This window comes from Eptatretus burgeri, chromosome 3 (genome assembly GCF_056783735.1).
Source record: "Eptatretus burgeri isolate ZD-2024b chromosome 3, Ebu_testis_v1, whole genome shotgun sequence".
Classification (NCBI taxonomy): domain Eukaryota; kingdom Metazoa; phylum Chordata; class Myxini; order Myxiniformes; family Myxinidae; genus Eptatretus; species Eptatretus burgeri.
In genome coordinates, this window is record NC_140963.1 from 141209043 (window position 1) to 141225132 (window position 16090).

Sequence of the window (16090 nt, forward strand, 5' to 3'; positions counted from 1 at the left end):
TTCACCTGGGTGACTCGACTACCAGCACTGGTATGGTGGTGGTGAACATTCAAGATCCCACTGTATCTCGCGAAGAGTAGGTGAGTTATCGCTGGAACTGCACGAACAAAGTCAAACGTCAGGCCTGGCAAGCCGGTTCATGAAACACTTGGGCCAAAAACTTTCCCCAGCCAACCCCACGAGAAGGTGGTGGTGGTAGTGGTAGTGGTAAAGGTAGAGGTAGTAGTGGTGGTGGTATAGTAGTAGTAAAATAAGTTCACTAAATTACAGGGACACTATGACATCACAAGGTTCTATTGTGTTAATTGTTTGGAAGGAGAATTCCTTGGGTGAATGAGATTGAACTTCAATCACAAAACATCTCACAAATCCTATGAACATAAAACATGCGAGACCTTGTAAATGCCCGATGGACACCAGACACGTGAGCGAGAGTTGAAGTCAAAGGATAAAATTATTAAATAACTCAACATGTCCGTAAGTACAATTTTTTTTTATCGTGTAATCCCAACTAGGTGAAATAAAACTAAGATCTTTCAACAAAGCCTTCGCAATACAAAGGTTACCGACCACTAAAAGACCCCATTGTTATGGTCATGATATTTGTCGATCGAAACGAAAAGAGGATTGAAAAACGAATCGATTCCGTTATTCCACTTTACAACCAACCAAATTGAGAGTTCAAATGAAGGAATTAAATAAATAAATAAATAAATGAATGAATAAATAAAAATCCACCAAATGACAGAACCCCTGCCTGTCCACCTGTTGGACACCTGTACACGGTACAGTGTTGGACGAGAGATAAAGGATTATCCCAGATTCACATTTCCAGGCAGTCGAAGGGTCGATGACAAGTACAACACGTAACCTTCCATGAGCCTCGACTTTGTATCCAAGAACCCCCACGTCAATGTGAAATCAGTTTCAGATGACTTGTGGTTCAATGAGCAGGATGTGTGATGAATAATTTGTGATATTTGGGGTGTGTGGGGGGGGGGGAATGAGGTAGGTGTGTGTGTGTGTGTGTGTGTGTGTGTGGGTGGGGGGGGGGTTCCATTCGACCCTGAAGAATAGGTCCAACACCTTGCTGTGCAGCACAGATAGATTCAATATGTGGCTTTAGGTGCAACGTGAACTCCTCTTTGGCAAACCGGGTAGCACGTGAAGGATACCGACAGTTACGAGACTATCCGATCGTCGTGGATACGCTCGTTTCTTGCCAACAGGGCTTGTGTTTTGCTCGACCTACCACAGGTGCAAACACCTGTCGTAAAGCCAGTAATAACCTGCACCAGGCTGTGAATTCTAATCTTTAAATGTCCAAACTGCAATTAAAACTGCAACAGGTGTACAGTGGATGCAAGACTCCAACCTGGTAATTGGCAAACACCAGAATACTCAGCAAAACAAACTACATGTAGAACATCATCATCACACACACACACACACACACACACACACACACACACACACACACACACACACACACACACACACACACACACACACACACACACACACACACACACACACACACACACACACACACACACACACACACACACACACACACACACACACACACACACACACACAGGTGATCTCAACAACTTGCCTTTATACAAGTTTGAGTTGGGAAATAATCCTGACGATAATCTCCAAAAGGGTTCCTTGGGAGCACAGTGATCAAAAGGAAATCCAAAAACAGTTGTGAAAACAAACTCGGTTACAATCACCGGCACTGGTCAGTATGCAGTACGAGGGGGTTAAAAGCACAATGATCGGCACTGTTTCCATCGGCGAGGCTCCGCTCCACTCCCAAGACTCCAAAACGTACCAAATGTGCCACTCAAGGCGGTCTCCGCAACACATCCCCTCCCCACGGCCACGGACGAGCGCAGGGACACGTCCGAGGGACAATATTCTCAGCTTGACAAGAAGTTACGAGCACAGGTGCCCAAAGCACAGTCGTTGAGGTACAAACTGTTCCTGTCCCCTTACATTCATTTTATCCCCAAAGACTCCCAATCCCTCGACATAAACTCCCACCCCCAAAAACCAACAATCGCACAATGGTCCATGCGTCATGCGGCCACGCCCACTCAGCTCATTAATGCGCAATTCTGCACCAATTAGCGCAGCACGTCCATCAAGTCACCAACCTGAAATGAGCAGATGGCCAATCATGTGTATGTTGGAATGTTAGAGTCAGGAGTCAGTGCAGGTCCAGGGGTGGTGTTGTCATGATAACTCAAAACACGTTAATCGTACTTCATGGTAACTGCAATGAGATATCCCTACCCTGACACGATTGGACAGGATAAGAATTCCAAGCAGTACTGAGGGCCTCGTTACCATACGGCAACCTTGGTGTGATGGTGTGCGCACGCACACGGCTTGGCATTAAAGATGGTGAACAATTCCATCCGTCTGCCTGTTTACGTGCATTTCCTTTCCTCGGACTCTCTGCAACATCCTTCCACGCAATCCCAAATCAACGTCACATGTGAGATGGAGAATCAAGCAGGGTGATAAAACCTTCGGGCACCAAGCCTGAAGAGCAGATTTGGTGTCAGCAGCACTGCCTCCATTAGTGACATCTGGCCTATGAGATCACCGAAACCACACTGTCAACATTTCATCACAACCAAAGCGGTAAAACAACCGGGAGGCCGAGAGGCAAGCAACCTTTGCATCATGCGATTCGCTGTTCCGTGAGCAAGATGGTGAGACAGATCAATTCAAATAGGAATCCGACATCACCAGCACCGACAAAAAAAGCTTTGTATTCAAGGGCATTAGCAAAGAGAACACATCGCAAGGGGAACCAATCGGGACGAAAGCGTCCTTAAAGATTGGGCAAGTTTTACAACTACAAAAAAAACCCCAAAAGTTTCAAAACTAACTTTTGAGACTCGTAGGTTGGCTCTTTCTCATGCATTGTTGCTGTGACCGCACCCAGATTCCTGAATAAAGTCAGAACTTGTTTGAGAATTTACCTGGCTCACAGTAATCTCACCCACTGCATCTCAGTTGAACAAACCACGAGTACTTGAAGAAGCACAAAGACCAAAGAGCCAGTCAGAGATGAACACACACACACACACACACACACACACACACACACACACACACACACACACACACACACACACACACACACACACACACACACACACACACACACACACACACACACACACACACACACACACACACACACACACACACAATCTCATACTATATAGAAACACACACATACACAATCTCATACTATATTAAAACACACACATACACAATCCCATACTATATACAAACATACACACACAATATAAAAACACACTATATACAAACACATACACACACCACAATACAAACACACACACTACACACACTACACACACACACACACACACATACACAATCCCATACTACATACAAACACACACATACACAATCCCATACTATATACAAACACACACATACATACACAATCCCATACATAAACAATCCCATACTACATACAAACACACACATACACAATCCCATACTATATACAAACACACACATACATACACAATCCCATACATAAACAATCCCATACTATATACAAACACACACATACACATCCCATCCTATATAAAAACACACACATTCACAATCTCACACTGTATACAAACACACACATCCACAATCCCATACTATATACAAACACACACATACATACACAATCCCATACATAAACAATCCCATACTACATACAAACACGCACATACACAATCCCATACGATATTCAATGACACACATACATACATACACAATCCCATACATAAACAATCCCATACTATATACAAACACACACATACATACATACACAATCCCATACATAAACAATCCCATACTATATACAAACACACACATACACATCCCATCCTATATAAAAACACACACATTCACAATCTCACACTGTATACAAACACACACATACACAATCCCATTCTATATATAAACACACACATACACAATCCCATACTATATACAAACATACACACACAATATAAAAAACACACTATATTCAAACACATACACACACTACACACACTACACACACTACACACACTACACACACTACACACACACACACACACACACACACACACACACACACACACACACACACACACACACACACACACACACACATATACACAATCCCATACTACATACAAACACACACATACACAATCCCATACTATATACAAACACACACATACATACACAATCCCATACATAAACAATCCCATACTATATACAAACACACACATACACAATCCCATACTATATACAAACACACACATACATACACAATCCCATACATAAACAATCCCATACTATATACAAACACACACATACACATCCCATCCTATATAAAAACACACACATTCACAATCTCACACTGTATACAAACACACACATACACAATCCCATTCTATATATAAACACACACATACACTATCCCATACTATATACAAACGCATAAACACACAATCAATTACTATATACAAACACACATACACATTCACATACTATATACAAACACATACACATTCACATACTATATGCAAACACACACATACACAATCCCATACTATATACAAACACACAGACCCATACTATACACACACACACACACACACAGACACACTATAAAAACACGATATAAAAAACAAACACTATATACAAACACATACACACACCACAATACAAACACACACACACACACACACACACACACACACACACACACACACACACACACACACACACACACACACACACACACTATAAAAACACGATATAAAAAAGAAACTATATACAAACACATACACACACCACAATACAAACACACACACACAGACACACACAGACACACTCCCATATGATATACAAACAAACACACAATCCCAAACTACATACAAACACAAACACACACAATCCCATACTGTATACAAACACACACATACACAATCCCACACTATATACAAACACACACAGACACAATCCCCTACTAGATATAAACACACACATACACTATCCCATACTATATACAAACGCATAAACACACAATCAATTACTATATACAAACACACACATACAGATTCCCATACTATATACAAACACACAAACCCATACTACACACACACACACACACACACACACACACACACACACACACACACACACACACACACACACACACACACACACACACACACCTGTTAATAACTTCCCCGTAACACAGCATGTACGAGTACTATTCTCGGAGTGAGCCGACCAGAGGTTGCAAAGGTCACTGCATGTGCAATCATGCATGCAGGAAAAAAAATGTTGCTGTTTGGGCAAGTTTTATCACTCTTCACTTCCCCTCCACTCCACTCACGCTGCCTTCCCTTGCCCTCCACTCCACTCCACTCACGCTGCCTTCCCCTTCACTCATGCTTCCTTCCCTTCCCCTCACACTGCCTTACCACCCCCTCCCCCACTCCCATTACACTTCCATCCTCCCAAACCCCCTCCCCTCTCCATCCCCCATGCTGTATTAACACACCCCATTTTGTTTGATCCAGTACTACCCTCCCCCACCCCCACTTCTCCTCAAGTCCACGACCCAACGTAAATCGAGAACCATTCCCCCAATTTCCCCCTACCAAACACAACTCCACATCCCACCCCCCTCATTCTCACCCCCCCCCCACAACTCCCTCCCCCGAAACACTACCCCATGCTCTCTCCCCCATCCAGGAGTGTATAGCGATGTTTGGTGAAGCATCGTTTCACACCCTCCCCCCCCTTCCAACCTCCCGCCTTCCTCACTCCCTCCTCACTCTCCCAACTCTCCCTCCCATCTCCCTTTCGATACCCCTGTCAGTGAAGCGACGGTTTGCATTTGCTCGTAATATTGTTGCGGGGCCGGGCAGTGACCAAGAGCACAACCGCTAGATGGAGCAGCAGAGTCGGCTCGACCGATCTCCCAGAATTTAGATCGTAACTTTTCGGAAAACTCCGGAAAAGTATGGGTCCCTTATTGGACCGAAGTTCGCCAATCGACAGACCACGTGGGGTAGGGTGGATTGCCAAATTCAATTTACCTAAACACCCACGTGGTCCAAACTACCAGGGAAATTCACCCTCAACGGCACCCGTACGAAACGAGCTGCTTAGCGTATTCGAACCGTGTGCGATGTGAGCGGTTTATCGCCGAGGTCCGTCGGTCCCAAATATCCCGTTACAGTGGCAACAGCCTGGCTAATTTTCCAACACGCAGCATGCTAAGCCAACGGAGCAACGGACACGAATGAGCGGATACATTTCACAAATGGGGATGTTTATTTACAATAATTGGGGAACGAGGGAAGCACACTAGAGCAGAGTTAAACCGATTAAAAGAAATGCCCATATGTACAGCACGGCACTTATACAATTCACTACTTATCTGACTGGCGCCACGAACACACACACACACACACACACACACACACACACACACACACACACACACACACACACACACACACACACACACACACACACACACACACACACACACACACACACACAATAATCGGACCAAATTGGTCTTTATTGAGGCCTATCTCGGACCTGTCCACCTCGTGCGGTCTTCAAGGACCAGGTCCTCGGGGCAGAACTGGACCCCCGGCACGATCCAGACGATCCAGACACCCTCACGACCGGGCTCCAGGCAAACGGAAGTCGGCAGGGTGAAAGCTCACAGGAGAAGACCCTCCGTTGCCCCGACCACTCCGTGCGCAGATGCTTTTGCACTCCACCACCTTGCGCGCAGATGCTCACCCTTCTTGCCAGAACTCTCAGAACCCATGCACACACTTCTTGCCAGACCCAGAACCCCAAAACTCCCAGAACGCGCCTATAATTATATCCCCCCCTCTTCAGGGGGGGGGGGCGCCTCCTTGAGAGCCTCCCTCTCTCACTGGCTGGTTTTGACACGCAAATCACTCTTCGTCTCTCCCACTGGCCAAAACGGGCGGCAAGCTCCTTGATTGGCCCGGGGGCGTGGTGACATCAGATGGAGCCCTTACCCCCTGTTGAGGGATCTGATTGGCTGGGCGACGGTCACCTCACTCGTTGCATGCTGATTGGTCGAGGGCCGCCGCGTGGCTCCTCCTTGAACTCTGCCCACCATGACGTCGGCCAGAGTGAGGGGAAGGAAGCGATGTGAAGGTGAGGGTGATGCGGTGTCGTCGGCGTTGATGTTGGTGGTGTAAAAATTTAAAGAAAAACCCCAACTATCAAAATAACTCCACAGTGCATGAACATTTAATTACCCATTAGACCAGGGACGGGACCTTAACTGGCAACACGTACTTATCGAAATAACTGATCTATAGGACCTGAATGTTGTGTGCTTATGGCTTCCAGATTCGCAACAATATTACATATACACATATATTGTTACGGTCGTGGAAATTCGCAGAGCACCATATAGGTCCTTAGATCAGTAATGTCGATAAGTCTGTGTTCAGATAGATTTCCCCACCGATGTTTTATGGGCAATTATTCGTGTGCAGGGCTGTGATCTTTGAGTTAGCCGTTTTTCTTTTGCTATCATTATTTTGGACCAACCGCATTTCAATCACCACAACCACCTTCTCCACAACCACCTTCTCCACAACCGCCTTCAGAACAACCACCTTAACCACAACCGCCCAACCACACCACCCTCTCGACCACCACAAAACACCAGCCACGCCACCATTACAACCACCGTAACCACCACCGCGTTTCCACCTTGGCACGGTTGCGGGAAGCCGAGCATTCGTCGGGGGAGAACGGATGACGGCCTCACCCCTCCCCCCAACGACAAACCCTGCGAGAGGAACGTGAAGCAACAATGCCCTGGAAAAGGCAAAGAAAGGCCCTGATCGAAGAGAAAAAAACTCCCTGCTCCTGGAAGTTTCCCACACGTGCTGGAAGAAGGGGCGGGAGAGATTGGGGCGGCCGGAGCTCGAGATAAAAGGGCGCGCTGAACGCAAGAGGTGGGGGTTGTTGTGTGTGGAGGAGAGGGAAGAGAGTTGTGTCAGAGTTGTGGGCAGTGTGTGGAGCCGCGGTAGGGAGCTGGAGAGAGCGGAGCCAAGGCGCACAGCCTGGCGTGCCGTGCCTTACCGTGGGTCTCTGGAGAGGGGACGTCGAGGGTCGCCCTAGTGAGTCACCACGAGGGTGAAGGTAACCAGCCCAGCCTCTCGGAGGCTTTGCGGTCTACACGGCTCCGTGCTTATAAAGACCCCAAGAGGTCCAGTCTACCCCCTTGTCTTTGATGGGGTTTTTCCTTTGTTTCTTTGCATGAACGTTGTGGCGCCATGTCCGTAAGGAAACCTGTTGTTAAGTTCATTGTGTACATAATAGATAGACGGTAGTAGCTATTTTGGATTGCTCGTGGTTTGTCCCTTACATGTTACATAATTGCATGCGTGCTCTCCTTGATTGAATACATAACTGCATGATTGCCATTGCTGCATTGATTGACGTGCATGCCTGCATATGTGTCTTGTGAAATAAATGTGCTTGTTCGAATGTTCACCCGTTCGTTGCATCCTTCTTCCCCTAACTGAACTGCCATATTGCACTCGGAATATAGTTGGCTTTTGAAGAGCCGATAAAGTGATCGGGTCCAACGGGTCTGCGCGACAATACCCCGCTCGGTTATCCCAAAATGAAGGGAGCTGCTTAAGCGGCTCGTTTCCAAGAGGCCCTGTTGAGGTACAGTCTCTCGGTAGACTGCCCGCGCGATTAATTAGGTATATCGACAATTCGGTGATTGACCCTGTAGCGTGGGTAGAGTGTTGACTCGGCTGTGGTGTGCGCTTAAAACACACCCGTAGCGGGATTTCGGCGTTTGATCCGGAAGGCTGCGACTGGATTGTCCGTTCGGTGGGCGAGGGCGGCCGCCATTGGCTAAAAGCGGCCGTCCGCACGCCGGCGGGTGGAAATCCACAACAAAATATATATAAATACATATAAACACACATACATACATATACATGTATACAGTCGTTGCGGTTCTGCAAAACCATCTGCAAAGGCAATGGCATCAAACATATAGTGATCCCAAGGCAGTTATTTCATTAATGCTCGTGCAGTTAGTCCTCCCCTCATGTCTCGGGGGTTAATGGGACGAAGTGCATTGCATGGGTCTCGTGGTTAGTCTAATAACTATCTCCGATTCATTATCTGATCCCTCCTCAACCCTGTCCTTTTAGCAATCGTACATAACAAGCATGCAAGAACACACACCATCCAATAGACAATTATCTAAAAGCACACCACGATGCTTCCTGCAGCTCGGATCATCCACATCCCCGCTACACACTAAACAACCCGCACACGGGAATCATGCGCCATTATTTCATTCAAATCTGCGCACCAATTCCTAACTGGCACCTCACATTACTTCGCACCTCACTCACCAATTTGACCACAAACACCTCCCGCACACGGGGAAAATATTCCCGCACCCCTTGTACCTCTGCATCACCACAATTCACCACTCAATTTTGAGGAGCACCACACAGTGTTGGATTGTCCTCGGCACCGCACGTTGCTCGACCACAAAACAGAAGCTAATAGCTCCTCCGCGTCTCACCAGAGATGTCCTAGGTGTGCGTCCGGAATTGATACAGCCCTCATCCAGTCACCAGACCATGGCAAGACCGGGGGAAACGAGGAGGGGTCACGAGAAGGGCGATCCGGGAGTTGGGTTCGGGTCCCGGGTGTGCATTTTGGCTTGGGTCCCAGGTGTACATAACATAAAACCCCATTCAATGTGCCACAAATTTTTCCTCACTTTTTTTTTTTAATATACCTTGTTGAGGCTCGTATGAGAGCTAACACACACCGCACAGCAAGGGGGGCATGAGACAGGAGGGGCGGTAGAGGGAAGGACAAAACAGAGGGGAACAGAGACATTCGGAGATCTGTGGAAGGGAGAGGGATGGGGCAGGGAACATGGGGAATACAAGGTGGATACGACAGGGACTTTCAGGAAGGAAAGCAGGGAATTTGAAAGAGGTGGGTTTGGGGTGGATTAACGGGGGTAGAAAAGATCGAGGATTTGGATGGGGGTGAGAAGAGGTGGTGGTGAACAGCTGTTTTGAAGGCCTGGAGGGAAGAATGGGATTGAATAGAGTGAGGGAGTTTATTCCAAAGGCGAGAAAAAAAAGAGGAATGAAAGAGTGAAGGTGAGCAGCGATTCGTGATTTTGGTAGTTTTAACAGAAGGGGGTTATTAGCGGACCTCGAGCACCCTGCGGAAATGTGTGGGGACAAATCGCAGAGAGAGCAGGAGGGGTGAGGCTGGAGAGCAGATGGTAGAAGACAGAAAGACCACCGGCCAGCCTGCAGTGAGAGCGTGAGAGGCCCAAAGTCTCAGCCTCATCACGGGAGTTGCCAATGATCCAAAATGTCTTGATTTCCACAGCGTGAAGCTGAGAAAGGTGAGAGGCAGGACCACCAGCACAGAGGGGAGAGCAGTACTCCATCAGGCTGCGGACGAAAGCTTTGTAAGTGGTCAGGAGCTCAGGTGGGCCAAGGAAGGACATTGCACGACGGAGGATTCCCAGTCGGCGACTGGCTTTGGAGGCGAGGTTTGAAATGTGGCTTTCCCAGGAAAGGTCATGGCAGATAGTGACATCCAGAAGCTTGAAAGAAAGGACTTCTTCCAGAGGATTGTTGAGAAAGTGGATGGGGGGTTTTCTAAACGGTCATTTCGAAGAGACATAGTGAGAGTGCGAGATTTGTCCGGATTCAAAGACATGTTACACGTGTTGTACCAGTTTGTATATTCACCCAGATCTGCAGTGAGCGAAGAAGCTGCTGCATGCCGGTCTGAGGGATGACAGATGGTACGGCAGAGGGCGAAGCGAAGAAGCAGATGACCTTGGGCAAATGAAAGGGTGATAAAACAGAGAGAGGGTGAGCAAGAGCAGAAGAGCAGGTTTTTCGGACACGTGGGCTGATGCTGTCTGGACCAGTTGCAGAATCTGAGTTGAGGTTTGACAGCAAGCTCTCCACCTTGTCAGGAGAAAAGGACACAGAGTCCAGGGACAGTTGGATGCGACAGGGTATGGTGGTGGAGAAAGCATGGGATTTTGGACACAAGATTTCGATGCAAATATGGCGTTTAGGCATTCAGCCTTTTCACGTGCGGTATCAGCAGTGCGACCATTTGAGGTAAGGGAGGGGATGGAGAGGGAACATACACCAGAAACAGATTTGAATAGATGCCACCAGGATATAGAGGAGGGAGGGAGGTTTGAAAGTTCGGACTTGAGCTTAGAAAGATGTTGTTTTCTGGCTCTGCTGAGGGTAGATACATACTTGATCCGAGCTTTATGGAAGGAACTGAGATTACCCTCAGTTGGGTTTGCTTTCTATGAGGCAAAGGCAAGTTGTTTCAGGACAACTGCCTCGCCACGAGCTTCAGTGAACCAAGGGTGGGAGGTAGGGTAGGACAACTGAAGACGAAAGGGGATAAATCTGTGCATGAGGGAGAGCAAGTTTCTTTGAAAGAATTCCCAGGATGAGTTGATGTTGGAGAAAGTAGCGATAGGAGACCAGTCTTTAAGTTTGATGGCTGCTTGGAGACCCTGCCAGTCGGCTTGAGTGAAATGGCAGACTTGACGGAGGTGAGGAGGTTCTCTGATAATAGAAAGAGAGATGTCCACTTTGACAAGGACGTGGTCAGAAGAACTGATTGGAGCGGAGGAAGAGCAGCAGATTCTTTCAGGGAAATTTGTCAAAATCAGATCCAGAAGAGATGGAGTACCATCGGTTGAGATCTGGGTTGGGCAGTTGACCGATTGAGTCACAGAAAGCTTTTGCTGAAGTGCCATGACAGGTGAGAGAGGTACCCACACCTAGCCAACTGGCATGATGACAATTGAAGTCACCACATATGAGGAAAAGAGAGTTTGGATGAGAAGATAGAAGTTGGTCCATGTTTTCGGATAGTGGGGTGTAGATGGAGTCATCACTGTTCGGTGGACGGTACAGTACACATATAAACATGAGGTGGGAGTGGAGGGGAAGCCGAAGCCAGAGGTATTCCTGGGGGTGTGGGGGAGTGAGGGCAGTGCATGGAGAGTGAGGAATAGAGTCTTTTATGAAGAGAGCAACTCCTCCACCAGGACGAGGCTCAGGTCTGTCATACCGGAGGACGGAGTAACCGGCGAGAGATACTTGGGAGTCAGACACGTCTTGAGGGAGGAAAGTTTCTGTAATGCAGATTATGTCTGGTTTGTCAGTGGCAACCTGTATGGAAAGGTGAGAGGGGTGAGTTGGCACTGAAAATGGAAAAAAAGAATAGTTGATGGAAAGCGAACACTGATTGCAAACTGGTGTTTTTTTTTAAGTTTTACGTCAGAGATGTGATTAAAGACATTTCTTGGTGGATGCAATAAAGGCGAATTCAGAGAATGGAGAGAAGAAACGCTGTAACTGTTGGATTTTTTCGGCAAGGTATGAAGGAGAGGTCGAATTGAGAGCAGTCTGTTTAAATAGTAAAGAGTACCACACGTGTGAAAGAGGAAAATGAAGCATTATAAGAGATCGTTTTTATTATTATTATTATTATTATTATTATTATTATTATTATTATTACTAGTGTGTGCCCGTATGTGCGTGGCCGTACGTGTGTGATGGTACGTGCAAAACAACAAAAAAAAATCTTTCAAACCACGTGCCAGAAACAACAACCACACAGGCCGTTCCTTCGCTCTCGCATTCCCGTACGTGCGTGCCCGTACGTGCGTGCCCATATGTACATGGCCATACGTGAAAAAAAAAAATTAAGAAGAATTGTGACATCAATCATGACGTCATAGCACCGTGTCCTGTCATTGGTTTGGTAAATAAATGGCCATAACTTGGGAACCACTTGTCTGATTAATATCAATCCTTGAAAAGGCACATCCACAGGGCCCCAGCAATATACTTGACAAGTTCAATTAGATCGGACCAGTGGTTGTTGAGAAACAGCGGTCGCAGACAGACACATAGACACACAGACACACAGACACACAGAGATTGCTGGAATTATATAGATTATTATTGTTTGAGAGAGTTTTCATCAGATTAGGTAATGGAAGTGTTGTGGAAAAAATCGTGGGGTGAATGGTGAATTTGGATCGGTAAACGCAGGGGGTGTAAACAGATCACGTGGTTATGGGAGAAGCACTTGGCTCTGGGAGGTGTATAGTCAAAAGTGAAATTATTTATTTTAAATAAGGATTGCATAACATTCGGAAAAGAGAAGGTTAAAGTAAAATCGTGGAAGTGTGTGGTGAATTTGGAACTGTAAACGCAGTGTGAAGCTGCTGGGTCGGTGAAAAGTACCAGGAAGAGGAGAGAGAGAGAGAGAGAGAGAGAGAGAGAGAGAGAGAGAGAGAGAGAGAGAGAGAGAGAGAGCCAGAGAGAGAGAGAGAGAGAGAGAGAGAGAGAGAGACACGTGGTTACAGGAGGTGTAGAGATCGAAAGGATACAAGGAAGATGATGATTTTTGATGTCTTTTTGAAGAATAGGTAAGATTCGTGAATGGGAGGTTGTTGGAAGAAATCGTGAAGGTAATGGCGAGAGAGGGTTAGCTCAGTAGAATAAAGATGGTGTGCCGGCAGGAGGAAGAAGAAGGATCAAGACTCGTGAGTGTGCAAGGAGAAAGGTCGTTTTTTTATTTTTGGGGGGATTTAAGACAAGAAATAGAGTTTCGTTGGGAGGGATGGGGGACATTGGGAAAGTGGGGAAGATAGAAATTGAAGGTAATGGGGAGAAAGTTGAAAGATTTAGGTTTTGTATGAAATATATATACACATATATGTTTTTTCTCAACAATCCTCTTGAAGAAGTCCTTTCATTCAATCTTCTGGGTCTCACTATCTTCCATGATCTTTCCTGAGAAAGCCACATTTCCAACCTGGCCATCAAAGCCAGTCACTGACAAGGTGGGCATCCTCCATCATGCTAATTCCTTCCTTGGCACACCTGAGCTCCTGACCACATACAAAGATTTCGTTCACAGCCTGATGGAGTACTGCTCTCCCCCCTCTGGGCTGGTGCTCCCGTCTCCCACCTTTCTCAGCTTCACGCTGTGGAAACCAAGGATGAGGATGAGTCTTTGGGTCTCTCACTCTTTCACCACAGGCAGGTTGGTGGTCTTTCTGTCTTCTACCGTCTCCTCTCTCTCGTCTCACCTCCCCCTCTCTGTCTGCTCCCTCTCTGCTTCCCCCCACCATCCTGCCCCCTCTATGCTCACCCCACTTCCCATTCAATATCTTCCTGAATCCCTCTCTCAACCACCCTTCCCCTCTTCTCTTCTCTTTCTCACTCCCTGCCAACAGCATCTCCTCCCCATCACTAACTCTAAGGACATCTGACATCTGACATCTTTTCTACAATTTGACATCTCTCAAAACAAGCTGCCACTGGTAAACCTGACATTATCTGCTTAACAGAGTCCCTCCATCCACAAGATGTCCCCGATTCCTCGGTGTCTCTCCCTGGGTATTGACTTTTCCGGTTTGACAGGCCTGAACACCATTCCGGTGGCAGAGTTGCAGTTTATGTAAAGAACTCCATTCCCCACTGTCTGTGTACTACATTTTCCCCTCCTAACCCTGAGGAGTACCCTTGGCTATGCTTTCCCCTCCACAACCACTTCCTGTTTGTCTGCATGTTGTCCAGCCTTCCTAACAGGGAAGAATATTTACATCTTCCTCTCTGCTAACATGGACCATCTTTTAACACCTCATCCCAACTTTCTCTTCCTCATATGTGGTGATTTCAACTCCCACCATGCCAATTGCCTGGGTCTTGGAACTTCTTCAAGCAGCCGTGGCATTGCAAAGGATTTTTGTGATTCAATGGGCTTCGTCCAATCAGCGAACTTTACGACCCGGATTTCTCCCAATCGCAAGTCCTCCCTTCTGGATTGGTAATGACAAATGTTCATCCAAATGTCTCCTGTTCCTCTTCTGCTCCAATAGGTTGATCTGATCATGTGCTTGTGAGAGTCAACATCTCTCTGACTATTGTCAGAGAGCTGCCTCACCACTGTAGAGTCTGGCAGTTCCAACAAGCTGACTGCCACCAAGATAGCACACCGACGTTGCGCCAATGTTCGCTACCGATGTTGGCACAATGTCGGATAACTTTTACACCATATTGCCAATGTTGGACCGACATTGGAAATCCACTTGTGACTGTTCCAACCTTTACAGATCTATTGCCAACATCAGCACACCGACGTTGGGCTATCTGGGCAGCGACTGCAAGCTGTCTTCTCGTTTCAAGACAGGTCCTTCATTTGTATCTCTCTTGATATCAATACTGCCTGGGAATCCTTCCACACAAGCTTGCTTTCATTTATATACATACTTACACCATCTCGTCTGCAGTTATCATACCCATCTTCTCGCCCGGTACACAGAATCCTGTGGTGAGGCAGTTGCCTTCAAACAACTAGCCTTCTCTTCCTGGAAGGCAAATCCGACCAAAAGCAACCTCAGATCATTCTACAAGGTCCGGGGAATGTGTGTCCACTCTCAGGAGAGCCAAAATATAACATCTGGCCAAACTCTCAAACCTGGTGGCCCCTTGTTAAGTTGGACAATGGTGTATGCTCATCCTCACTCCCAATTCCTTACCTCACTTCAAATAGCACCACACCTGACTACTCGTGAGAAGGCCGAATGCTTCATTTCTGCGTTTGCTTCCAATTCTTGTGTACCAACTCCCTCACTACCTAGACTTACGTGATCCTCTCGTACACAACTGTTCCTGGATACTGTCTTTCCGACTTGAGAAGGTGGAGAGGTATCTGACAAACCTCAACTCTGATTCTGCAACATGGATCCTCTTACTACAGGCCTATTAGCATCCTTCCAATTATAAACAAGGTCATAAAATCTATCACTGCAGTTGGCATCAAATCCCTAATTTTCTTAAACAGCTTAATCTTAAATCATCAGTTCCGTTTTAGACCCGGTTAATCCATCTTGGAC

General features: G+C 46.7%; 1 protein-coding gene across 4 annotated transcripts in view; it reads right to left on the reverse strand.

The window, feature by feature from the left end:
* The window catches only part of LOC147031158 (rho GTPase-activating protein 32-like), an 86472-nt gene that overhangs the window by 53532 nt on the left and 16850 nt on the right, over positions 1-16090 (reverse strand). Inside the window, exon 1 of one of the 4 annotated variants that reach the window (XM_085875941.1) lies at positions 2692-3104. The exons of 1 other annotated variant lie outside the window; for it this stretch is intronic. In XM_085875941.1, coding sequence (XP_085732067.1) covers positions 2692-2702 — 11 coding nt within the window. In that variant the 5' untranslated portion in view covers positions 2703-3104. Of the gene's footprint in view, positions 947-1840; positions 2641-2691; positions 3105-16090 lie in introns of those variants that run through there. 2 more of the 4 variants (XM_085875942.1, XM_085875943.1) reach the window with 2 other exon arrangements.